General features: G+C 44.5%; 2 protein-coding genes and 1 non-coding gene across 6 annotated transcripts; 2 read left to right on the forward strand and 1 right to left on the reverse strand.

Annotated features, from left to right (window-relative positions):
- Positions 1–366: 366 nt before the first annotated feature.
- On the reverse strand, positions 367–438 carry trnaa-ugc (transfer RNA alanine (anticodon UGC)). Its single transcript has one exon. It is a non-coding gene; the product is annotated as a tRNA-Ala (tRNA).
- A 325-nt stretch (positions 439–763) lies between these two features.
- washc2c (WASH complex subunit 2C) lies at positions 764–11,730 on the forward strand. Of its 4 annotated transcripts, none has more exons than XM_052079849.1 (31): positions 764–926; positions 1,814–1,957; positions 2,045–2,209; positions 2,295–2,363; positions 2,679–2,852; positions 2,976–3,069; positions 3,707–3,768; positions 3,849–3,905; positions 3,978–4,073; positions 4,178–4,262; positions 4,389–4,448; positions 4,555–4,694; positions 4,792–4,882; positions 5,434–5,487; positions 5,580–5,756; positions 5,843–5,976; positions 6,351–6,461; positions 6,536–6,625; positions 6,700–6,801; positions 6,964–7,059; positions 7,129–7,301; positions 7,498–7,606; positions 7,730–8,095; positions 8,299–8,427; positions 8,650–8,751; positions 8,841–8,915; positions 9,005–9,064; positions 9,535–9,762; positions 9,863–10,519; positions 10,878–11,043; positions 11,138–11,730. In XM_052079849.1, the coding sequence occupies exons 2-31, from the start codon at positions 1,814–1,816 to the stop codon at positions 11,281–11,283; spliced, it is 4,212 nt and encodes a 1,403-aa protein (XP_051935809.1). In that variant the 5' UTR covers positions 764–926; the 3' UTR covers positions 11,284–11,730. The 4 variants fall into 4 exon arrangements, 3 of the variants coding, with proteins under 3 accessions (XP_051935809.1, XP_051935811.1, XP_051935810.1); XM_052079851.1 differs by having other exon boundaries at positions 3,981–4,073; XM_052079850.1 differs by having other exon boundaries at positions 2,682–2,852.
- An 893-nt stretch (positions 11,731–12,623) lies between these two features.
- zfand4 (zinc finger, AN1-type domain 4) lies at positions 12,624–25,143 on the forward strand. Its single transcript, XM_052079877.1, has 10 exons — positions 12,624–12,973; positions 14,760–15,085; positions 15,379–15,454; positions 15,907–15,974; positions 16,050–16,236; positions 17,715–17,868; positions 18,720–19,859; positions 21,083–21,137; positions 22,959–23,076; positions 24,186–25,143. The coding sequence occupies exons 2-10, from the start codon at positions 14,902–14,904 to the stop codon at positions 24,319–24,321; spliced, it is 2,118 nt and encodes a 705-aa protein (XP_051935837.1). The 5' UTR covers positions 12,624–12,973; positions 14,760–14,901; the 3' UTR covers positions 24,322–25,143.
- Positions 25,144–25,437: the final 294 nt, after the last annotated feature.

A 25,437-nucleotide genomic window follows, 5' to 3' on the forward strand; every position in this document is an offset into this window, starting at 1 on the left:
TGTTTACACTCTTAATGTTTGCAACTTCGAGGCATGTGCAGTACAGCACTTTAAATGAGGAAAAAAAAATATTTGAATGCACACCGCCAAACATAAATCTCACAGATAAAAAAAATTCCTGAAAAATCTTGGTCTGAAAAATGTGTTTTCCCCAAAGTGAAGAGGTGATGACAGTTGTGCAAAGGGAAAAAAACGAGCGAGCCTATTCCTATTGAAGGTAGGAAACTGCACCCCCCCTCCACACACACACAAACATTCAACAGCCATGGGGTACTTTTTTAGTGTGTGTGTAACTACATTTCTTGCATTTGTTGTTTTCGACCTGTAAAATAATGTCATTTGAAACTCTTGACTACCAAAAACTAGTGGAGATGCCGGGGATCGAACCCGGGGCCTCATACATGCAAAGCATGCGCTCTACCACTGAGCTACATCCCCTCATATGCTAGTAGGGCAAAAATAACAATATTATATTAACAAATCGACTTCTGCTTTTAAAGTAAATTGTCTTGGTCGAATACGTCATATTTCTATTATGCCATGGAAAAATCACGCTTGCGTATTAACGATTGCGTTGGCAAAACGGCCCTTATTGATGGGAGGGCAAAAATCACAAGGAAGTGGTTTAAAAAATAATACCATGAACTAAATGTTATAGTGAATACACTATGCACGTCAGTAGCGGATAATCATGAAAAAAACTTCTAAACGTCTTAACTAACAAGCAAGAAATGTGTTCGTTCCACTTCGTCCCACTTACCCGCGGTTACCAAGCAACCGCAGTCAGGTGACTGTCTGCAGACAGAACATGGCTGACCTGTCAGAAGACCAATGAGAGAAAGGCCAAATTGAGCATAATCGATCATTTGTTTGGCATCTTTTCTCGTGGCAGTCCAAAGCGGTTCTTCGGGCCAGACGCGTTCAAGGTACGCACGGTTTCCGTTTCAGAGTGAAATTGGATTTCACACGTCTGTGTTTACCAGCGCTAACGTCTACGTTCGCTAGCTAAATTGAGCTAGCTGCTAACTAAACAGCCCCCAACTTACCCGCCTGTCAGTTAAAACATTTTTCAACTTTTTCCCCCCAAAGTAGCAGAAGGTAACAACGCTTTTTGTAATAAGGATGTTTTTATTTGCGACACGTTGCCCCTTTGCCGTCGTTTAACGGTCTCAAAGCAGTCGAATAGCTACAGGTGACACTAATAATGAAGCTATCGTTCAAATGTTTTGGCTAGTCGAACTGTGTCATGTTTACGTTGGTCTGAATCCTAAAAAAAGCCTTTAATTTCTGACAAGAAGTGGGTTTGTTTAGCTTGGTGGCGTTTTAAAACCTTTAACCGGAGGGCAAGAGTTCCAGCCTGGATCAACTTTGAATCTAGAAATGTGTTGCATTGGTCCTTGGCGAAAAAAAAATACTCTGCGAGATTCAGGTTGTAGTTATTTTTTATAGGTAAGTTGTGTACTCTGTAAGATTTGATCAAAATTCAATTTTACATGATAAATTCATTGCCATCCGTAAGAAACAGGAGAAAATGGTTTGGGTTTCACCCAAATTACATATTTTGGTCAAAAACATGCAGAAAACAAAGCTTTTTTACAAAGATATCTTTAATGCACAATAGTGACTTTTAGCCAATCTCATAAAACGTTGTCAGTCTTGTCCCAAGTGCTATTCTAATTGAAAACGTGTAAACCAAAAACACACGGAATACACATGCGTATTTGTTCCTGTCTTTATAGAATATTTTCAAAATTAAAGACAGAATCTCAAAATATGAAACTTTATTCATTTTTTATGCTTCTGTGTCTTGAAGATGAACGGGATGCCAGATGGGATGTCGAATAGCCCGGACGGGAGTGAGCACGTTGGAACCAATGCTCAGGTTTGGGAAAGGCCGTGGACAGTCGAGGAGATGCGGCAGAGCAGCGCAAACTGGTCACTTGCAGCCGACTCAGGGGTAACATAAAAAAAATAAAAATTAACGCTCCCTGAAAATCAGCTGTACTGATAACTCAAACTCCATTTTGTTCCTCCCACCACTCAGCTCTTCTTGTTCCTTCAAGACTTCTCTCAGAAAATGCTGTCCAAGACGCACGAGATGGAGAAGCAGCTGGACAGCTTGATCCGAGACACCAAGGCCACAGATAGCAGCCTGCATTCTGTCTTCAACGACTTCCTCATGCTCTCCAATACGCAGTTTATCGAGAATGTAAAGTCTAAACTCACTCTTTGCCGTCTCTAGTCAGCGTTTTTTGAGAGGTGTTCCATCAACTTTTGTTTTTTTCCTGTTGCAGAGAGTGTATGATGAGGAGATTCAGGAACCCGCGCCTAAGACTGATGCTGTGGAGAAGCAGGTTGATCAGGTATCATCAAGGGGATCCCTTGAAGGTTTAAAAGAACCCACCCCCCACCCTAAAAAACAAAACATGATTTTGTTAAGACTGCCCAAAACTTCAAATTAAAAGCAAACTGTTTTTACAGATTAAATGCAAAAATATTGGATGGAACTTCAAAGTCGAACTCTACTGTAATTGTGTTGTGATTCTTTCAAATGCCACTAGAGGGAGCTAGAGTCTGTCTGCCATCATGGAAATGAAACCTCTTGTGGGAAATCTGTGGGCCTGACTTGCGCGAGAGCTGTCTTTGTATTTCTCTGGGTGATGCTCACCGTTTGCCAGCAGAAAACACGCGAGCAGAAAGAAGCCGAGCTGATCCCCAAGATGCAGGAAGCAGTGACTTACGGCCTGAAAGTGCTGGAGTCTGCCTTCGAACACCTGGATATCAAAGCCGGAAACTCAGACTCTGAGGACGAGGAGACCAATGACAGATTGGACGCGATCCTCGAGCCTAAGGTAATGTCATCTGTGTTTTGTATTATAACTGATATGCAGTATGTGTTAACAGATTTATTTTAAAAAACAGAAACAAAAAAAAAACAATGTTCGTTGTGATGTCTTGTTTTTTTTTGTCCGAAGGACCTTTATTTGGACAGACCGCTTCCTTTTCTGATTGGCTCCCAGGCCTTCATGGAACAAGAGGATGTCGGCCTTGGCGACCTGTCTAGTGATGGTGGTGTATTTGATTACACTATTTGTAAAATAACCCCCTCTCTTGATTGGAACTGAGTACTGGCATTCGTGGACGTCCGCGAGTAAAAAGCTTTAGAATTGGCGGTAGATGACACAAGATGGCAAATCGCTGCTTAAATTAAAGTCCTCAACTCACCCCCGTGACACAAAGATGCCCTGAGCTAGTGCCAAAGCACCACTTTTGCATGAATGAGAAACTCCTCAACTCACTTCAGCATAGTTCCTTTGTAGCAGGATGGCACAAAAGCACGACTTATGTACAGTTGAAGCTTCACAGCTCATTTTGATACAGGTCAGACGATGGTACTAAAGTACTACTTTTGTAGTTATAAGGCACCTCAACGCACTTCAGCATGGTTCCTTGTCACGAAGTTGACACCAAACCACTACTTACGTTTGAAAGAAGCTCCTCAACTTATTTCACCAAAATACCTTGGTACCAATATGGCGCTAAAGCACCGCTTTTGGACAAATTTCGTATAACTTATTTCAACATAATTTCTTAATCCTAAAATTGCCCCATGATGTTGACTATGCATTATTGTAAAATATTTTTATATGATCGGATCCGACCGGATCTTCCGATGGTCATGAATGTCAATGGTTTCTGGTCACAGAACTGTCGGTGGGCAGCGAGAGAGACAGCATGATTGACAGCGAAGACGGCAAAGACGCCAATGTGAGAGCTTGTCGTCGTCTTTCGTAGCGTCATGTAATTTTGCTGTTTTAAATTAAATGGAAAAAAATGTATTCATGTAGAATTCAGATGAGGACTTTATACGGGAGGCTGAAGACCATCACAGTCGTGTCAAGAAGGTACGATAATTTGCCGGCTAACCATTCTAGGTATATAAATGTGTGGTTGTATAGTTTCACGTTTTCTTCCAGAAGTCTTCTATGGTGAGCTATGAAGAGGACGAAGACGACGATGATTCTGACATATTTGGAGAGTCTGACAAAGAGGAGGAGGATGAAGATGGAATGGTAGGCCTGTCACAGCCACGTGTAGACTGCACTGCATCAGACAGAAATCAAACTTCCTGTATGTGGGGTCTGTTTTTGTGTGTGTGTGTGTGTGTGTCATTCAGAGCGCAGGCCCATCGTCATTTGCCGATGAGCTAGTTGCTAGGATCAAGGGCGAATTGGTTAGCAAACCAACAGAAGATCGAGCCTGTAAGTTGCTACTGTTTGAGTCTTCTTTGACTCCTATGACCTTAATTTGAACATTTACAGCAAAGCATCCTTCACCCGCACGCAGTTTTTTTTCCTCCCCCCCAATCAAATTACATTTTTTTAAAGCATTGTCATCAAACAAGAAAAGAAAAAGCAGAAAAGAAGCCAAGCCTGTGAACTCCCACGGTACGGACGGATGGGCGTTTCATTCATCTTCATCTTTGTGTCTCTGTCTTTTTTTCTTTCAACTCAAAATCCATCATGTTGCTCAAGTTTCTTATCATTCATACAGCGGCTGAAGACGACAGCGACGACATGTTCAAGCCTCCGAAAATGGACTCTGATGACGACGAAGATGACTTCTCGCCGTTTGGCGGGAAAAGCGGTCTTTTCAGTGGAGGGAAAGGCCTCTTTGATGATGATGACGATGAAGTAATATATTTATATATTTTTTTATTTTGGTAAAGATGACATGACGATATCCAAATCTGTGCTTTTTATTTTATTTTTTTTGTGGAATGCTGCGCAGGGTGATCTGTTCTCTGATGCACCAAAGGTTCCTCCGACCAAAGAGGAAAACTCACCAGACGAAAACATCAAAACCACCAGTAAAGCTGCAGGTAAAGTAAATATTAGGGTAGTTATGATTCCACATTTTTACAGATTGATACCAGTACAAGTATTCACTCTCGAATACTCCTGCTAGTACTTGGCAAGGAAGACGTATGCGATGTCAGATTTGCTTTTAGCCTTAAGTATCGGTGCTGGTATTGGCATCAGTCATGAGTAATCTATACAGTATCTTGTAATAATCGGCCGATATCAATATCGGTGCTCGCCCGAGTAAATGCAGTGTTTTGTCATAAATATATGTGATTGCGTCCCGGATATCATCTGACTAAAGTGAGCAAAACTGTGGCTAATGCTAGTTAAGAAAGTGAGAAGAGAAGCATTCGTGACAAATAACCCCGAAATTGCGGACCTACCATACTCATTTAGGTTAGCATAGTGGGGTGGGCCATTTATGTAAATTTGCCCTCACCGATACATTACAATTCGGCAAATTTCATAACAGCCTCATCTGGACAAAACAAAATCTGGTGTTACTTCCTTATTGGATCAACACACGTAGCTTGAAATGTGACCGTTTTTGCTTCTTTCCTCCCTAAAGAGCCTGACAAACCCATCAAGAAAATTCCAGCTGGTGCCATTTCGATATTTCCAGGTAAGCGCTATCTGCTCGCATAGTACCGTATGTCTTCCTCACGTGTGCTAGAGCTCTTAAATGGACAGAATTTTTGGTTTCGCTCAACACAGATGACAACCTCTTCAGTCCAGTGGGTGACTATATGGCGGGCAGAGAGAATGGAGCGCAAAGCAACAAATCCCAAGTCACCCCGAAACCAGCCCCCGTCAGCGGGGGGCTGTTTGATGAGGGGGAGGATGAAGACGATGACTTCTTCAGTGGTAAAAGCCTGAAAAAATCTTCTTCCGGTGAGTGTGCTCAATTTTATCGAGTGCTTTGAGTTACACTTGTCACTTTATATGAGGTGTATTTATTTGATTTTTTTTTCTTTCAGCCGCACAGGTAAAATCCAAACCTAAAAAGACCCTTGACCTTTTTGAAGAAGACGACGAGGATGGTGACATATTTAGCGAGAAGGCAGCTCAGAATAAGGAGGCGGAAGAGCCAGTTATACCGTCAGAAAAGAAGGTAATCATCGGCATGTGTTCTTTCCACATTTGTAAACTTGAGCATCTTTAAAGGGGAATCGAACGCAAAACTTTTCTTTGCAAAAATGCCTTGAATACACTGCCACTAGTCTAACCGCAGATTAATTTAGTCTAAAATCTGATTAATTTTGCATTTGTGGAATAAGAGTTAAGATTAATTAATCTTCCTGTGTGGAGTTTGCATGTTCTCCCAGGGTCTGCGTGGGTTTTCTTCGGGTACTCCGGTTTCCCGGTTCAAAGTTTTGTAATGATGTTAAAATTTGAGGAGGTGCAGGCAGAAAGAACAAAGCAAAAATGATAATGACTTTACAGGCATTTCTTTTTTTCTCTCATGACTTAAACTTTTTGGTTTAGATGCCTGCTGGTGCCATATCCATGTTTGGTCCCGCCACAAAAAGCTTACTCTCTGAAGGCCTGAAGAAACGTCAACCCTCCCCCAACGACGACTCTGAGAAATCTGAAAAGGTTTGCTGTAGTTTCTCAATCGGAAAGAATTCAAACGTATTCAGAAAGATAATGACTCTCATCTGCTTCTTTAGAATGGGCTGGCTCCAGATGTTGGAACAGCTGTCACTCAGACCCCCAAATCCCTTGCGAGTAGTCTCTTCTCCGATGATGAAGACACGCAAGTAAGGGTCTCAAGTTACATTATCTTACGCTTGTGCATCCATTGTATTCATTTGATGCCTCTTCCCTCGTCAAGATGTTTCCAACCATCCCCAGGAGTCAGTCCGATCACCACACGATGAGTCAGAGCAGAATCCACAAGCCTCATGTGACCTTATTTGATGATGACGAAGAAGAGGTGAACGCAACAGCTTTTTACATTCACGCCCCAATCGGATAGATTGAAATTTCCCAACCACACCATCCAACCCCCCCAGCTACTCTATATGGAAAATATGGTCATGTACATGATGATGCTCTGTGATTTAAAAAGAAAATAATTTTTCCAATCTTTATATAGGATCTCTTTGCATCTGCCTCAAAGCCAAAGCCAGCGAAAACATATACGCCACAACCCAGTAAAGCGATCTCCAGCTCCCTCTTCGGTGATGATGAGGTATGTCGGGAAATACCGAAAATATCCAGCCTGCAATACGATTTGCTCACTTTATTAACACCATATCAGGACCAGTGGATAAGCCCTAAAACAAACGCTGCCAAGCAAGAGACCAAGACGGGAGGAGGAATGAAAGCAAGCGCCAGCGCCCCCTCCAGTCTTCCCAGTGTTACTACATCACAGAAAAGCAGCCTCTTTGACGATGACGACGATGATCTGTTCGCTCCAACAAAACAGTCGAGGTATTTAACTCATTCACTCCCAAAGACGTTTTTAAACGTCTTTTCGGACTTGTCTTGGATTGTTAATGAGTTAACAATACTTTACACATCAGTACATATGCATATTGGTGCCTCAAACTCAATGTTGTAAGTTGTTGCTACTCAACGATGAATGTGTTTGCATTGCCAACTTGTGGTTTTGTCTCTCACTTCACAGTCACAAGAAACCCCAGAAAGTTTCTCTTTTGTTTGAGGATGAGCATGAAGAAGAAAAAGGATCCTTGTTTGGAATCAAAACAGATGATGGCACAAACGCAACAGCTAAAGTGAGTATAGTGTGGGGAATAAAAAAATCTCCGGAATTTGCTTCTTTAATAATAATCTGTTGCACAACATTCCCGATGGATAGAGTCATCTATGCTGATTTTTTTTTTCCTGTCGATTGTCAGCCCACCTCCCTGTTAGACAAATCAACAGATTCTTCAGATGCTAAGAAGGGAGCAAAAGAGAAACCGTCATTGCCGCAAAAACCTGCGGCGAAGCTCCCAGAGAGCCTGCCGTCGTCCGCGGAGAGTAAGAAGAAGCCCGTCGGAGCCGTTAGCCTGTTTGGAGGCATCAACGTCCTGGCCAAAAAGCTGACAAAGAGCGTGTCGGAGGAACACAACTACGGCGACGATAACAGCCCGCCACCGAATGTTAAGACGCAGGAGAAAGTCAAAACGAACGCTCTCAGCCTGTTTGATGATGATGAAGTGGAAGACGAGCACGATCCCATTTTCACCCCGAGTAGACCTCCAGCCAGAAACACCGCAAAGGTTTGCGTGATTTATTTTTGCCGTCCGTTTCACGGATGCCGTACCCGAATGACTCGCCGACAAAGACCAGGCGGACTCCTTCCATTTTTACCATAAAAACAGTAACTGCGCTTATCTCAGTTCGCTGACGTTTATGTTCACAAACGCGCGTTGAATTGTGAACGGCTAAGCCCATTTACGCATTGACCGTCATTTGCTTTCAGCCCACAGAGGAGCGGCCGCAGGCAAAGAGCACCGGCGTGTTCCTGGATGAGGAATTGTTGTTTAGTCCCACCCAGCAGAAGGACAACGATCCGGACGTCGACCTTTTTGCCGTCTCAGACAAGACCACGGTCAGTATTTTTAATCTGTTGTTCTCTTGTGCTGGCTGTACACTCACTTGGCCATTTCATTAGGAACACCTTCACAACCTCATGAGATCCAATACGAGGCCCGCATGAACTCTGCAAAGATTAGGACGCGCGGTTTTTGGAGTGTGTCGAGTCTGTTTGATTGTCTGTCCGCATGTTTGTTCCAATACGTAGTAAAATCACCCAACTGTCTTTTATTTTTAGAGCACCAAGCTCAGCTCGGCGAAGCCGACGACGCCGAGTCTCTTCTCAGAAGACGAAGAGGATGACCTGTTTGGCTCCAGCAAGCCCCGATCTCTGCCCCCGGTACTCTTTTGATCGTGATGCAATTTTATGTAATTAATTAAAAGCATGGATTTGAAGTCGGCCTCACTTTTGTTTGGTTGTTTTCTCAGAAAGTAGCGGAGAAACCCAGCACGTCTAATGACAAAGCGCTGTTAGTCAAACCAGAAACGGTTTCAGATATTCAGGTGAGTCCAGTAAAAACTGCTTGGACGGAATTATTTCTCCAAGACCTGATTTGGTTACATGATGAATTTCTTATAATCCAACGACTCAGAAACCTGCACCAAGCCCTGTTGAACCAAAAGAACCATCATCAAGGATTGGCAAACTTCAAGTAAATGTTTTTTCTCCTTGGTTTAAAACAGATTTTTTTCCAATTCATTCTTTGAATGCTTCTCCGTTTCCCTTTTTCTCCTTTTTATTTTCGCACATTCTGTCAAAACGTCAATCATTTTGACTTTGAGAGCATTTCACTTTCCCGAGAGTGTCAAACATAATTTGCTGTGTTTCTCGTGTTGGGCTGGATTTACACATTATTTCATGTTTATGAATATCCCGTGGCTCTCTTTACAACGTATCGTACATTTAAAGGGACACTGAAAGAGCACATGGAGCAAGTTGGGGCAAAGATTCCCAAACTGTATGCAAAAGTATCCTCAGGCAGTGACATTATGAAAAAAAAGCGAGTTCACTGTAAATCCAGCCTTTTTTTCTCAAAATGCTTACACACATTTTTTAAAAAAGTTGTTGCATGTGGTTTCTCCTGTCAATGTATTTTTTTTTTTTTTTTTTTTTTTTTTTAAGGCGAGTCTAAAGATCAATCCCGCTGTGTTCCTCCCTGGCTCAGCCCCCAGCATGCCGGGGGCCGTCAGTGTGCTGCCGGGTCTGGATCCCAGCTCCTCCTCCGGAGTCTCCAGCTCCAGCATGAGCCCCAGTCCTGCTACGACGCCGATCGGAGCGCGGACAGACAGTGAGGCGGGAGTAAGCTTTGACGCACCGCTCCAGGTTCAGACTTTGCAGAGTGCAAATAAGGTAGGCGGTGAATATGTCTGGACTGGTCAGCCACAAAATTAGTGACAATTACCGGTACCCTTGGAGGAGTGTTTAATTGATCAATTATTTTTTTGCCCAGAGTCGTGTCAAAGGTTCCATCCATCGAAGACCACAATCCAGAACAGCAAGGCAAGCGTCTCAAAGAACAGTGGAGGAACAAGACGACATTCCAGCTGCGAGTCTCCCCGTTGCCTCCTCCAGCTCATCTTCAGCCGTCCTGCCCCCGTCAGGCCACTTGAGTCAGATTCCTACCTCACAGAACTCGGCTCCTATTACATCCTCGCCCTTACCGTCTCGACCTCACCCAGCTCAAATCTCCACCAAGCCTTCATTGCCGACGCTGCCTGTCGTCAACCACGCCAAGAAGCTGGACCCTAGTAAGGACGGCAACCAAGGCAAGGTGCTGCCTCCCCTTGAGGAGGATGACATTTTTGCTTCCGACAGCTTTTTCACCTCTGCCACCAAACCCCCCACCAAAAAGACCGAACATCAGGTTGCGGCAGTACAAAAGACGGACATAAGCAACCTCCCGTCCATTTTCGACGACAACAGCGATGACCTTTTCCAGACGGTGAAAGCAAAAACGGCAGCAAAGACGTCCAAGTCGTCACCCTTTATGGAAGATGACGACGATGACGACGACTTCTTTGGAGTGAAGAGCAGCTCGACGGCTACGTCCACGAGCGGCCAAGACGTCAAGACCAGCGACGGTTTTCCAAAACAGGATATTTTTGAGGTGACTTCCATTTCTTCAAATTACACTACCAGTCAAAGGTTTGGACAGCGTTTCTCTTTTCATATAACTAGAATGTGTGTCTGAAACTTTTGAATAGGAGTGTATACAGTGCCCTCCAAAAGTATTGAAACGGAGCGATCAATTCCTTCCTGTTTTTGTTGTACCATGAAGACAGGTTAGGTTTCAGATCAAAAGATGAATATGAGACAAACATTTCAGGAGTCTGGCTTTTATTAAATGTTATGTACATCTAGATGTGTTAAAAATGTGTTCCTGTTTGTTTCTAGTGCAACGCGACGTATTAGTCATCTTTTCTAGAAAACAGCATGCATCACCAGCGACATTTCTGTCTTCACAGGACGTTGCCGTCTTGCCTAAAGCCCACAAACGGGGCATAGAGAAGCCCACCGATGTCAATCTGTTCGACGACATCGACATCTTTGCCGACCTGGCGGACTCTTCCCCACCAAAACAGAAGGCCAAGGCCCAGGCGGCCAGCAGGTCCATCTTTGACGACGACATGGGTAAGCCAAAGCACAGGCAGATATCCAGTATTTTCCCACGTGAGGAAATACCTTGTTTCAAATGATTTGGAATGAAACATTGTCTTTCTTTTAGATGACATTTTTGCACCAAGCACAGTCAACACGGCGACAAAGGCGACTCCGAAAGCAAAAACCTCGCCTCCATCGCAGGGCACCAGCACAACAGTGGACTCGACGAACATGTTCGACGATCCGCTTAATGCTCTCGGAAGAAATTGAAGTTAAGCTGTGGATCAACGGCGTCGTATTTTTTTGATTGCTGAACCCGGAAGAGATCGGACGCACTGTTGGAAATATTTATATATCGTTATGATCGATGGCGCATCCCAGATTCATCCATTTGTTTGCATTGCATCCTTCTTACATAAAATTGAGTAAGGACTGCTAATAATTAGACATGATAGCACTTTATGAGCGTACCCTTGTACTTAGCCTTAGCGCCTGGAGGAATTAACAGTACCGGTAGATTGTTTTTTTTTGGCTGTGCCATGTTGAGATTTCTTGTCTATTGGTGCCATGTCATGCTTTTGTCAACTCGGCTCTGAAACTTTTTGACCATATTTTTATCAAGATTAAGAAATTCACCCATTTCTTAACTTTTGCTGTGACGAAAAAGAAATGTCATTTTTATGAACTAAAATGAAACATATTTTATAGTATCTAAAATGTGTGTGGTTATTTTTGGGAGAAAGGGGATATTTTCTCTTTTTCCAAATGCTGTCAAAATTAAGAGTTCTTTTCAAAGCACGATAAATCCATTATTGTTATTCTGCGAAAAATGACATTCATTTGACATTTTTTAGTTTCAAAGTTGAAGTCATTGCTATATTCTGAACATACGCAACAAAAGTCAAGAGTCTGTACCCAATGGGGGCGCGGGGGCTCTGATATATTTTCTGGGTCCAAATCTTCGAGGCTTTTGTGGTGTAATCGTGTACAGCATGACGATAGAGTCGCGGGGCGACTACGCGATGGGGTCCGTCGAGAGCAGGGAACGAGAGTGGCGAGAGAGGAACGCGCTTCGGGAAAGCTAAATAAAAGTTATCCACGTTAACACGAAAGCTGGACTCACGTGTGCCTCACTTGATAACACGACAGCTTTGAATGATAAACATTTACAAAAAAGGAGCTAGAAAACCAAATGTAGAAACTATAAAATTATCAGCATAAAAACAAGAAACGAGTCATAAAGGAGTTACAATGAACATTTAGCACAAACTATTGCAACATCGAAATACTTAATACTTAATAAGAGTTAAGGAATTTTGAAATTCTTCCAATTAACAGTGTTAGATTAAACACAAAGGACAAACATTTAGAAGCTCTTTTGCAATCAACGAGCGACACTTTGCAACATCGTGTTGTCAATCAAATATGAGACCCGTCCGAACCCCACCTTCGTATAAACACTCAAAATCATTGGTAAACTTAATGTCAATCAAATCTATGGCCCGCCTTTATTTGCCTTTTCAAGACAACAACTGGTTAGATTATAATGTCAATCAAACAAAGCCCCCCATAACCACTCCTCCTCGCTACAATTGGTTACCTCATGGCGTCACTCAAACTCAGCCACGGGGGTGCCGCTTCGCCCTCCCCCGGCGTGCGTGACAGGTACGACGGCGTCGCGAACACGGCGACCGACCGCAGACGTGACCCGGGGTCATTCCGTTTGTGGCGTTGGACGTGATGCAATGCTCTGTTTTCGCGAACGTAACGCCGCCCACGACAGCAACACCGGCACACGGGGATCGAGGACGGTGCCCACGGGCGTAGCCTAGCTCGACGGCTAACGAGCTCGCCTAATGTGTGGAGCGGTAGCCATTGTTTGAGTTGTTGGCTAACATGGCAACGTCGGCTAAGGACAGCAGCGTCCGCTAGACCGTAGCTCTCCGCCTTGCTGTTCACGGTAAGCAACACTTTCACCTCTCTCCTTTTTTAAAAGCGAATGTTAAAATACCGACTACGTCACCGTTGTCTCAAAAGACGCTTGATTGCCATTGAACACTGTCGCTTCAATGAACATCCCATGTCGCTGTTTTAACGCTATGCTTGACTTTTGCTACCTTTTCTGTCAGCGTAGCTTGTAAGCGCCTCATCTCAAACATCCTCGTAAAGGCCTCGTTGATGTGGGCAGCCCACAGAGAAAGCAAGACATCCCATAATTTTCCATTGAGTACCGCTTTCTTTCTTTCTTTCTTTCGTTTTAAGATCTTGTAATCGGCTATTGTGCACCGGGTGGTCATAACATTAGGTACACCTGTCCAGTTGCACCCCAACCCCCACAAGGGTGATGATGCCACAAAGGTAATGGCATGTTGCAGGTTTGTGTGTTGCATTCACAGGCCACACACCATTGAGCGTTTGATCGATGCTGACAGACAGTGTTAATAAGCAATGAGTTTTTTTTATTGTGCTTTCTCCACTGCATCATACTGAGCTGTTTGTGATATTTTGCCTCCATCTTAGGTTAGCTAAAAATACATTAAAAAGGGGTTGCCTTGATGATGAATTTATTCCTTGACCAAATTTGTAACTCAAAACACGGGTATATGTCAGATCATCCCTACCTAGTGAAATAACTTGACATGCTATTAATCCGTTTCAGCCCCACAAGAAAATTTGGTTTTCAATGAGAAAAGTGGTGCCTTTACAATCCATGACCAAACTCGTAACTTCAAGGTACCTCAAATCATCCCTCACCAATGAAATTAACATGCTATTGATCTGTTACAGCCCCACACACAAACGAAAATCAATTAGAGAAGGCATGCCTTGACATACAAGATGAATTCATTCCATGACCAAAGTGTAACTCAAAACACAGGTATCTCAAATCATCCCTCCGATTGAAATGAATGAACAACACCCCCCCCCCCAATCAGTAAAATGTCTTGACATCAAAGTTTAGGGTCTCTGCGTTGTGCGAAAGTGAGGGTGAGAGTGACTGGTGCGTGACGAGTCGGTTCACTTGTTTCTCAACTTGTCTCAATGCCCCATGTCAATCAAAAGTCAGTGTTTTGGGGAAATCCTGTACCATCTCAATCCAAAAAATGCTCAACATGATGTGAGTGGGCATATCAATTCTCGAATTGTGCCAAGCGTAGTCAGGCACCACTAAGATGACCAACCTCTGACTTCTGGCCAAAGCCTCGCATGTGTCTTTGAAAATTTCATGAGGCCATTGTACACTCGGACTTGCACTGAGATGCACCTTTTTTGTTTTTCCACAGCAGCTTTTTCACTTGTTGTAAATGTTCCCCTAGAGGTGAAAGTGGAATTTCCATTCAAATCAAACTCAGCATACGAGATCCTTCGTTAACTCTACAGTGAGTGTTAAAAGTAACATTACAATTGTGAAGTGGCCAGTATTAAAACAAGTTGGCTAATGTATCTGTTAGTGCAATATTTTAACACGCGCTCATTCATTCTATACAAACATCGAACAAAATACAAAGAATAGGATTGAGGCGTGATTTAAAATGAAACATTTCCCTTTCTTTCGAGGCGTGGCTGTATGTAGTGAAAGAAACTTAACTTAAAATTTAAAATTTGACCCGCAGCCAAACTCTAGTGTCGGTAAATAAATCTTCTTGGCCACTACGGGAGGAAACGCATCTCGCGTCCGACCGCTTATTGAAATGACACCCGACCTTTCGATCTGATATGTTTTTTTTTTATTTTGTTCTTCACAGTTGTGGTCATCCCACATAATGAGTGACGGTCCGCCGTCCAGGAAGCGCAACCTGCCCCTCTCTCCCTCAGCTTTGTGCACACCTCCACTTTGGCTACCATCCTAAAGCCCCCACGCCCTCCTTCCCTCCCTGCCCGGCCGAGATGACCGACAGGAAGGAGCCTCCCTTCTTTAACGGCAACCGCGTGGGAGCTTTTCACCACAAGCTTCCTCTGTACGACCCCATGGAGCTGTTCATCGAGACCCTGACCGGGACGTGTTTCGAGCTACGCGTGTTGCCTTTTGAGGCCATCATCTCAGTGAAGGCCAAGATCCAAAAGCTTGAAGGTACGGGAAAAAAAAGGTTCATGAGGAAATTGCATTTAAAAATAATGCCATTTTATAAACACAAAGTGCAAAACAATAAAAAGATATAATTGGGCAGTAAATAAAAGCCAAACAAGTGCAGTGCAGAAATGGCAAAACAATGATGAAGCAGGTCCTCTTTTGCAGTAGCGTTGACCTGTCAAAAGGGGGCAGTCATGAAGCAGCTTCAGTGACTTGTGCTCTAAAAGCTGTGGAGCTCTGAATGAATTTCTCTCATGGTGTGTGTGTGTGTGCGTGGGTGTGTGTGTATAAAGGCATCCCAGTTACCCAGCAACACCTCATCTGGAACAACCTGGAGCTGGATGATGAACACTGTCTCCACGATTACGGGTAAATGCTCCGAGCCGCCCGCCCTCTCACTAAATCCACTGTAGGCGTTATTCAGCCGCGCTTATTAATGAGTGACGAACTTTAGACGTTCCCCCGCTGCAGCCACAATGGTTCCCTGTCATGTTGTGTCGTGTACGCCTGTCACGACACAACTGTCGGCGTTGTCACGGCATCACGCGATTTTGATTTTTGGAAAGTTTTTTTTGTGTGTGTTTTTTTTTTAAGTAGAGCGTGATGACTTCTGAAACATTCAGAAGTCATTTTATAAACACAAAGTGCAAAACAATAAAAAGATAAAAATCTTTTATATCTTAGCATCTAGATATAAATCGGATGCTTTCCACATTTTTTTTACCCCAAACTTCATTTGCGCCTTGGCTTCTGTTAGATTTTTATTTATTTAAACAAAAATTTTGGTGCCGCATTAATAGTCAATGTGTGTGTTTTTGCAGCATTGCGGAGGGCTGCACTTTGAAGTTGGTCTTAGCGATGAGGGGAGGTCCCATCAACACCAGAAGGGGTAAGGAAAAGACTACCCAAAAGGTGGACCCGGGTCGTGTATGTGTGTGTGTGCGTGAAACTCTCCTTTTCCCAGTAACCATGGAGGATCCCGTGAAAGAGGTGGCGGACTCGATGGAGGGCACAAAGGAGGGAGGATGGGAGAAGAGCTCGGCCAACAAACAGGTCACGTTTGTGGTCTACCGTGAAGGCGATCAGCTCAACTTCTTCCGGGTGGTGGACAGGGGAGATGGCTCCCTCACGCCTCTGTCTGAATCGCTCAGGTCTGCGCTCACATGTGGTGAAACTCCTCTTATTCGCGTTGGGCGATTTCACAAATTCACCTATTTGCATTTTTGGGGTTTTTTTTGTGTAATCCAGCTGTTGCCGTATTTTCCACGCTAAAAGGCGCGCTGGATAATGAGGCGCACCTTCAATGAATGGCCTATTTTGTCATTTTTGTCATATATTGGACGCACCGCATTATAAGCCGCAATTTACAATGCATCCATTAGATGGAGCTACTCTCAAGGAAATGCCAACAGAACAGCAGATGTCAGTAAAACCTAAAGCAGCGACGCAGTTCACTTCACCAACAGCAACATTGACTCGTTAACGTTGAACTCTCTTGCCGCTGCTCTATTTCCGTCTTCAACTGCCCAACTGATCACCTTCAGTTTAAACTCTGCGTTGTCAGCATGTCTCTAGCAAGGGGCCATTTTGGGGTCGAAATATTACCGAAATGACCATACGACCATACACAAACCGCATTGGATTTTAAAGCGTGCTGTGACCTTTTGACCTTTTAAGAAAATGGAAGGCTTTTAGGTGCGCCTTTTAGTGCGGAAAATATGGTAACTGGAAGAAAAAAAAACGGTCACTTGTTTGTGGCTCTGCGACAATCTGCAGAGTCATCGAGCAGAGTGATCAGCGGTGCAACGCAATACGGTTGGTGCAGATAATCGTTGCGCCATTTTTAAGTGACCAGTCGCAGCAACTTTAGGTCTGCAATTAGACTCCCAAGTCCTTGAGGGCTTTCAAGTCTCCGGTGCTGTGGAATATTGATCGACGACGAGTGTTCAAGTATGCAGAGAGCCGCAAATTGCAATGATCAGTGTGGTAATATTGTTCCGCAGGGGTGTGCAAAAATGCAAAGAGTCACGATAGATTGGAGTCAATGTTGTTAATGGCGAGAGGAAAGAAGCTGTTTGAATGTCTGCTGGTTTTGCTGCGCATGGTTCGATAGCGTTTCCCTCAAAGGAGTAGGGGGGAGGCTGTGGGGGAGGGGGACTAGTAGGATTTTCCATGCTCTTGTCTTGGAAGTACAGTGACTTTGCTCGTTATTATGGGTAGTCACACCAAAAAAATCATCTAATTTGATGTCCAACTAAAACTCATTCAGTACCAGCCAATTGTAGACCATAAGTATTGGAAAAATTGGGTTTCGGGTTGAACGTATGGAGTATGAAAAGGCATGAATATAAATATAAATAAATATAATATATAATAAATAAATACAAATATAAAATAAATATGTCTTTGGGAGTGAATGAGTTAAGAATATACAGTCACACTGAATTATAGCTTGCCACACGGATTTTCATTTGTTTTATATTTAGGGCCTGTAAATGTTTTTCATAAAAATTTTGCACTCGACAAGAGGTGATAAATGTCGTCCCCGGAACAGAATTGTGATGTGAAACCGAGGAGCCTCTTTGAGCATTTGACAAAACAACACACACGGGGGCTTCTGCTTTTTCAGTGGCGGCTCAGTGTACAACATGTGCACTGAGGGGGACGGCGGCAGCGGCGGCGGCGAGCGCTCCGCTGCTGCGCAGAGCCTGGAGAACTCCATCACCATGAGTAAAATGAAACTGCTCAAGGCCAAGATGGAAGACATGAACATCAACAAGAAGGTACAAGCAAAATCGTGTTTTCGAATTCTCGTCTGGAAATGACATCACCGTTTGCTCGGCTCACGGCCAATCGTACCTCACCTGTTTTCTAAATGCGCTCATGTGACATTCGCGTGCTCGTTATCCGAGCCTGTTTTGAAACACTTCTGATACTCAATTTGAATGAATATCAAGTTTTAATAAAGGATCGTCGGAGATAGGCACTCAGAAATAACGACAAGACACTTCTGGCTACCAACAATAGGCACTTTATTGGTCCCACACAGAAATGTTAACACAGTTCAAACAAGTTGTATGAAGCTAAAGAACTCTTACCGTGTGCCAGTAGGGTGGAGAGCCAACACCCTCAGCAGAGTGAGCTTCAATACGAGCTGGGCGTTCGTACGTTAACCCACAGCGGACTCTGCTGAGGAGCATCGCTCCCCTCCTTTTATCCTCTAAAGTGTGTGCATCGGGAGGGGTGAGTGGCCATTCTCATCCCTCCCTACGCCACACTGTTTGTTGTGTAATCAAGTGGCATTGATCACAATCAAGTTTTGACAATTCAAGCAAAGCAGACTATGAAGTCGTCAAAGCAGGCTCCAGAGTCCATCTCTGAAATTGCTTAGGCAAGCAAGTCACCAAGTCATGCAATCATCTCAAAGCAGTTTTTCACTGAGAAGATATACATTGATTAAAGAAAACATCACAAAATATCTTAATATACCAGAGCCCTATGATGTCACTTTCGGTCGACAGGAAGTGGGGAAAATGGCCTCCCCCTGAGATGGACAAATGTTCAGTAGCAGCCCTATTTTGAATATTATTCAAGTGTATAAAATATTGTCGTTGTAACCGTCTTCATTCTACAGCCGAAGAAAACGAGTAAGGCAAAGCCACGTCCTCCCGTCGGCCTCCATCCCTGCGGCGGCGGCCACCCGACGCCTTCCGTCACGCGTCTCCATCAGCGCCTCATGCGTTCGCTCCCCCCGATTCGCCAGTCCACCGGACACCTGCCTCCCATAGCGGACCAAGAACTCCCGGACCCTTCTCCGCCTGCCGCTTCCACTTCTTCCCAGTTGCCCGCCCCGAGACAAGCGCCTTCCTCTTTCTCTTCGCCGCCTTGCTACATTCTTCAGGAGGAGGAGCCGTGGGAGTCGTGCCCGCCTTTCGCAAAGATTCGGCCCCCTCCCAAAGTCTCGCGTTTGGACATCAGCGGCACCAGACTGATGAGGGACTGCGTGTACCCTCAGCTCCCTCCGCTGTGCACCAGGGGCGCGCCCGAAGCCGCGTTCGACCCGCTTAAGCCGGTCGGCGAGGCGGTCGGAGTGAGTTTACTGGAGGAGGCCGGCAGGCAGGCCGCCGCTTCATTCGGCGAGCTGGCGGACCCCCTGAGTTTGGATCTGTCCCCTCAATCGGAGGAAGCCTGTCTCGCCTTCGACGTCGGGGCGCCGCACCAACTGCCGCTGGCCCCCTCCCCTCTCAGCACTTGGACACTCGGGAACGGCGGCGACACCCTGACCAGCCGAGCGGATCTAACGCAGCTCGGCGCTTCCTTCCATTTAAGCCCGCCGTCGGCCCCCACCTCCCCGCAGCCACGTTTTCAGCCCTTTGACGCCACACTCCCCCTTCAAGTCCATTCCGCGGCACAGGTGAAGCCGGGCAGTCCTTCCCCTCTCCCGTCCATGGTGTCCAGCCACGCGGCGCGCCTGCGGGGCGTCAAGTTGGAGTCGCCCGGCAAGAGGCCCGAGCTTCTCTCCAAGAGGGAAGCCAGAGGCGTCGCCAAGATGGCCAACCAAACTTGTCGAGAGCAACTGGGCTCCCTGAGCAACTCGCCGCTCGTGGCTTCTCTCTCTGCCAGGCCCGTCGACGGAAGCGGGGCGAGAAGAGGTGGGCTGGGCCTTCCCCTGCCCCCTGCCACTCCCGTGGGACAGAGCATCCTGGGTTCCAGGCTGCCGGGCCTCCCTCAGGAGGACCCCGCGCGACACCGAGCGGCAGCCTCCGCGAACACGGTAAGAGCCGACGCCCGTCTATTTAGAATGTAATGATTTTTGGAAAATAATCTCATTGCGCCCCCACCCGCCCCTCAATATTCCAATTGCTATTTAAGACTGCAAGCCAAAGCCTTTGTAACTTCACAACTCGAAACTCTGAAGGCGATAAACTGTTTGTCATTTTAATTCATGGCTCATTTTCTTAACCTACAAGACCAAAACATTCATTTACAAACATATGATAAGTTTGATGCGTTATTGTCATCAAATAATGTATTGCTTGTGTTTGTTTAAAAAAAAAAAAATGACGAGAGAACATTGGGGGGAAAAACACTCTCCCCAAATCATTCATTCATTTTCCAAGCCGCTTGATCCTCACTAGGGTCGCGGGGGGTGCTGGAGCCTATCCCAGCTGTCTTTGGGCAGTAGGCGGGGGACACCCTGAATCGGTTGCCAGCCAATCGCAGGGCACACAGAGACGAACAACCATTCGCACTCACACTCACACCTAGGGAAAATTTAGAGTGTTCAATCAGCCTGCCATGCATATTTTTGAAATGTGGGAGGAAACCGGAGCACCCGGAGAAAACCCACGCAGGCCCGGGGAGAACATCCACACAGGGAGGCCAGAGCTGGAATCGAACCCGGTACCTCTGCACTGTGAAGCCGACGTGCTAACCACTGGACCCCGTCTTCCCCAAATCATTATAATTGCATATATTAAGACTTTAACCCATTAATATTCCATAAACGATGATCCCAAGTCACTATTTCAACCTCATTTTACAGCACGAAGATTAAAAATAAATGGCTCCCAGATCTGATGTGGGGGTGGGGAGGGGCAGGAAATAATAAATGCGCTAGAAGTGGTGATGTGGCAAAGACTCTAACTTCCAGTAACGGCGCCGGCTAAAAATAGTTCCTCCTCGACATACAAGTGTTAGCTTCTCAGTCGAGATGTATCTCTTGAGCATAGTTCCTTGTAGGGTGTCAAAATAATAATATTCAAATTGAATCAAGTGTCAGTGCAATTTTCAAGCTGCAAAGGCTGCAGTTTAGGGGTGTGGGGGAGGGCGTGGGGGCAAACTGTGCTTCATTTCGGTTGGTAGGCTTTATTTGTATAATTTATTAATTTGTTGATCCCGATAACGTGAAAAGTTGAAGTGATAAACCAACGGATGTGTCTGCATTGTTGTTGTTGTTGTTGTTATTACTAAATTGTGGTTCTTCACTTGACCCAGGTCAACAAATGTCTGGTTTCCGGCGGGGGAGTCATGCCTCCATTCGGGAGAATTGGTAAGAAAGACAGTTAACGTGTGAATACGTTAACTTCCCTAGACAGTCCTCTTATTTGCATTCTCAAGCCCCCGCCAGTATTTAGGCACTGCATAGTCACTCCCACCACACACCGTCTGTCAAAAATTTACCATACGTTGCATTCCTCCCTCACGGGGTGTGACCGCGTTTTTTCCTCTGCAGGAAAGAACTTGACTTCTCTATCATGTTGCAGTCGTCATATGTGGTGGAATTCTGCGACTGTAGAGGGGATACCGTTATTTCCAACGCCCCTGTTGCACTTTAGCACGAAAAGGCAAACGCAGCCACCATTCTGCATGAACAAGCAGATATGAGAGAGAGAAAAATTCACCAAACATCTCTTTCTTGTGCAGAGTCGCTTGTTGAGATGAAAAATAATGTTCTTTGAAGGTGTCTTCGCGTCGATTGTGCAAAGACCTCCCTTCAGTTTAAAAGAATTTGTTATTGCTGAAAAGAGGACTGATGTCTGTATGGAGCAGTGGGGATAACTTAACATAATATTGCAGGAAGTGTTCGCAATTCTGCGGAAAATGCGACTGAACGGGTAACCTCTCATTACTTTCTTTTATTGTTATATACTTTTTCAAACCCATATTCAGCTTCCGAGCCGCTTGATCCTCACTAGGGTCACGGGGAGTGCTGGAGCCTATCCCAGCTGTCTTCGGGCAGTAGGCGGGGGACACCCTGAACCGGTTGCCAGCCAATCGTAGGGCACACAGAGACGAACAACCATTCACACTCACACTCACAACTAGGGACAATTTAGAGTGTTCAATCAGCCTGCCACGCATGTTTTTGGAATGTGGGAGGAAACCGGAGCACCCGGAGAAAACCCACGCAGGCCCGGGGAGAACATGCAAACTCCACACAGGGAGGCCGGAGCTGGAATCGAACCCGGTACCTCTGCACTGTGAAGCCGACGTGCTAACCACTGGACTACCGGGCCGCCCTCAAACCCATATTCTCATTTAAAATGGTGGATCAGCGTGCATAACGGACATGTAATTTAGCACATATGTAAGCGGTGGGCGTACAGTATTTTTCATGGAGCCCCGCTACTGGTCGACATGGTGTGCTTGTCGAAGATATGAGCAATGTTTGACATCCCATCTTGTCAGCACTTTCATCGAAGATGTCCTCAGTGACTACCGCTCAAACGCGTCCAGTCTGCGCTTGCACGTGTCGCACAGCTCTGATCCAATAAATGTCTGATTTGTTGCAGACAGAGGTGTGCAAAAGACTATAATAATCCAATCTATGAGCCATTAACATTTCATACGTCTTCTTTTCCCCCTTCAGCTCATCCCACTGTGAGCTTCTCATTATCCCCAATTCTTTGTGAACAATTTTTGACGGGAGGATTGCGTTTGGACTGAATAACGAAGAGGAGTCACGCAAATAAGCTGCTGTGCAAACAACCGATCTTTACAATCCAGATTATTGATCGCACGCCTCTGCTTGAGGAGTATATTTTAACACTTTGAAGTTTTGAATCTGATCGAATGCCCATCGTGTGGGGTTCCTCAGGGGTCAATCCTCAAACCCCTGTTGAAAGGACAAATGACAGCAATTCAATTTCGGGCAATGTGTTGTGTCAAAATTTCCTTCAACAAAACCAAAACAAAACAGTGGTAATTGTTTTAGTCAATATAGAAAAGAGGGTTTTGCTTTTAAATGACTTTTGATTGACTTTTAATTAAATGACTGATTTATTACTGTGTGACAGTATCAGCAACACACCCTTTGCCATTAAAGTTAAGCGGTTCAATTATTTGTATGCTTTTTTTTTTTCTACATAAGGAACTCCTATGTACCACCTACCTCCAGTCAAGACCCCCGCGGGTGCCAAGAAGAAGACTTCCAAACACTGCTTCCTTTGCGGCAAGAAGACCGGCCTGGCCACCAGCTACGAGTGCAGGTACGAGGGCTTGCCGACAGACCCCAAAACCAATTCCGCCGCTCTCATACTCATCAGAGTAACGTTCAGCCGTTAGCTGCAAGCCGACTTTCTCGCGGCAACCTTAAACGGCGACCGCTAAATCGGAAAAGCGTCTTGCTAGCAAATTTAACAGGTTAGCGCCGTTGATATAGTTGAATCTCCCTTCAAAAGCATCGGACCAGTGAGGCCTATGCACTCTTTTTGCTATAGACTGAATACTTTTGGGTTGGAGAGGAAAAGATGAGACAACGGTTCCAAATTTCAGCTTTTATTTCGAGCTATTTCCTCAATGATGGGCCCTTTCATTTCAACCTGTGCATCCTTGTCATGTCCAAAAAAAAAGAACGTATCGACACAAACAGTATTTGCTTTTGAAGATGGCATTTACAAGTACCATCAAAACCTGAGCGATGTTTGCGAGTAGTTACACAAAATTGCAAAGCTAGCAGAACATGCAAAATCAATCGGAGCCACAGCCATTTGGAATGTCCTGAAGGAGAACAAGAGGGGGAAAAAATAGTGTACAAAGTAACAGATGTAGACCGAGGCTTAACAACAGCAGTTGATGACAGGAGCTGGAAGCAAAAACAAGCCTTCGTGACAGCAGGAACAACCTCACAACTACACCAATGCACTGATAAGCAAGGATTGGCCAAAAACATCCACAACCAGGCAGAAAATTTGACTGATTTATTATACATATTTGTTAAACTTTACAACTGAGAGGAATTGACTGTTTCCTGAGAAATAAAAATATAAGATAAGATAAGATATCCTTTATTTGTCCCACAATGGGGAAATTTACAGCCTCCAGCAGCAAGAATGTATGTAGAAAGAAGAAGAGAAAAAAATATATATATATAAAAATATATATATACTGTATATTGGCGTAAAACTGCACAAACAGACAATTATCATCATTTTTAATACTCGTACCATATAATTGGTCGGGCCCTGAAAAATATATATATTTTTTTAAATCTGTGTCCAGTCACGACTTTTTTGTTATGGAGCTAAAAATAAAGTCCTGCTATTTATAGATCCGACTTGGTGACAAGAATATCTTGCCTTTTGATTTGGTTGTTCAGGTGCGGCAGCAATTTCTGCGCCGCCCACCGCTATGCAGAGACGCACGAGTGCTCGTACGACTACAAGGGGACAGGGAGGCGCTTCCTGCAGGACGCCAACCCGCTCGTCAGCGCTCCCAAGCTGCCCAAGATCTAGAAAGCTCCTTCGAGAAAACCTCCCGTCAAACTAAGGAGAACACGTTCAGCCCGAGACGGGCTGAATATTATTCACCGACGTGTGCTTTGTTTTTTTTTGTGCGTGTGTACCGTTATTTCGTTTTTTTGTTTTGTTTGTCCCCCTCTCAGCCAAGCTTGAACTCTCCTATGGAAAAAAAAAAGGTGTGGACAACAAACAGCAGATGATCAATGTGAAAATATTTTATTTGTTCAATGAATCCATTGAAGTGTGCACGTATGTAGGTTGTTTGCTGCAAAATTATCTGCTGCATGTTCAGACATTTCACTCCACCCCAAAATAAATAAAACCGCTGATTGAGTTCCATTGGGCACGTCTTGGTCAGATGCACTTTAGAAATATCATACTTACATTTTTATTCTCAGCTGAGGGGTCTTTTTTTATTATTGTCTCATGAAGTGTTGTCTTTTTTTTTCCTTTTTTTTTTCTGTCTTGCACCTAAAACGTCTTGTCTTGTTACGGGCCCATACAGATGACCACACAAATGAACTACGACCATCAGTGTTGAAAGTATTTATTCATGGAATATTTAAATTCAAATATGCAGTCAGTGTCTGTGTGAATGCCAGTTATAATTGTGTGTAATTGAGAAAGCGGGGGGGGGGGGTATTTCAATGTCTTTTTCGGCAGTACGGTGGTTGCCATAAGAATCTTTTGTATTTTGTCTTTTTTGGCTTGTTTTTTTTTTTAATGCTCAGCCGTTAGCAAAAATTTCCAATGCTGTCATCATATCTGAAGGGGTTTGACTTTAAATAAAGTTTCTTTCCAAACCTTCAGATACAATCACTTGTTTCTCTAATTTATTTTGTTCCCAAATTTGCCAGCCGCCTGAATTAAGAGTTCACTCCACTGGAGTCAATACCTTCATTGTTTCCTCTTAATAAATGCCTGTTAATGAGAACTTCGCTTACTCTGTTGCTAACCAATACAGCAGCAGCAAAATTTACATCGGAACAAACCTTTACATAGCCAGAACTCAAATTAAAGCTAACAATGACAACATTCTCATAGCGGCCTTATTTTACCCCTGTCGGCTTGTACTTGGAAGTCATGATGCAATTTAAAAAAATGCTTCTC

This window comes from Hippocampus zosterae, chromosome 11 (assembly GCF_025434085.1).
Source record: "Hippocampus zosterae strain Florida chromosome 11, ASM2543408v3, whole genome shotgun sequence".
Classification (NCBI taxonomy): Eukaryota; Metazoa; Chordata; class Actinopteri; order Syngnathiformes; family Syngnathidae; genus Hippocampus; species Hippocampus zosterae.

Coding starts and splice junctions, on each gene's coding strand:
- washc2c (XM_052079849.1), top strand. CDS start 1,814: ATGAACGGGATGCCAGATGGGATGTCGAATAGCCCGGACGGGAGTGAG. Junction 3,906..3,977: donor ATCACAGTCGTGTCAAGAAG/GTACGATAATTT, acceptor GTTTTCTTCCAG/AAGTCTTCTATGGTGAGCTA. Junction 9,763..9,862: donor CTTTGCAGAGTGCAAATAAG/GTAGGCGGTGAA, acceptor TTTTTTGCCCAG/AGTCGTGTCAAAGGTTCCAT.
- zfand4 (XM_052079877.1), top strand. CDS start 14,902: ATGACCGACAGGAAGGAGCCTCCCTTCTTTAACGGCAACCGCGTGGGA. Junction 15,975..16,049: donor TCCCATCAACACCAGAAGGG/GTAAGGAAAAGA, acceptor TCCTTTTCCCAG/TAACCATGGAGGATCCCGTG. Junction 23,077..24,185: donor GCCACCAGCTACGAGTGCAG/GTACGAGGGCTT, acceptor TTGGTTGTTCAG/GTGCGGCAGCAATTTCTGCG.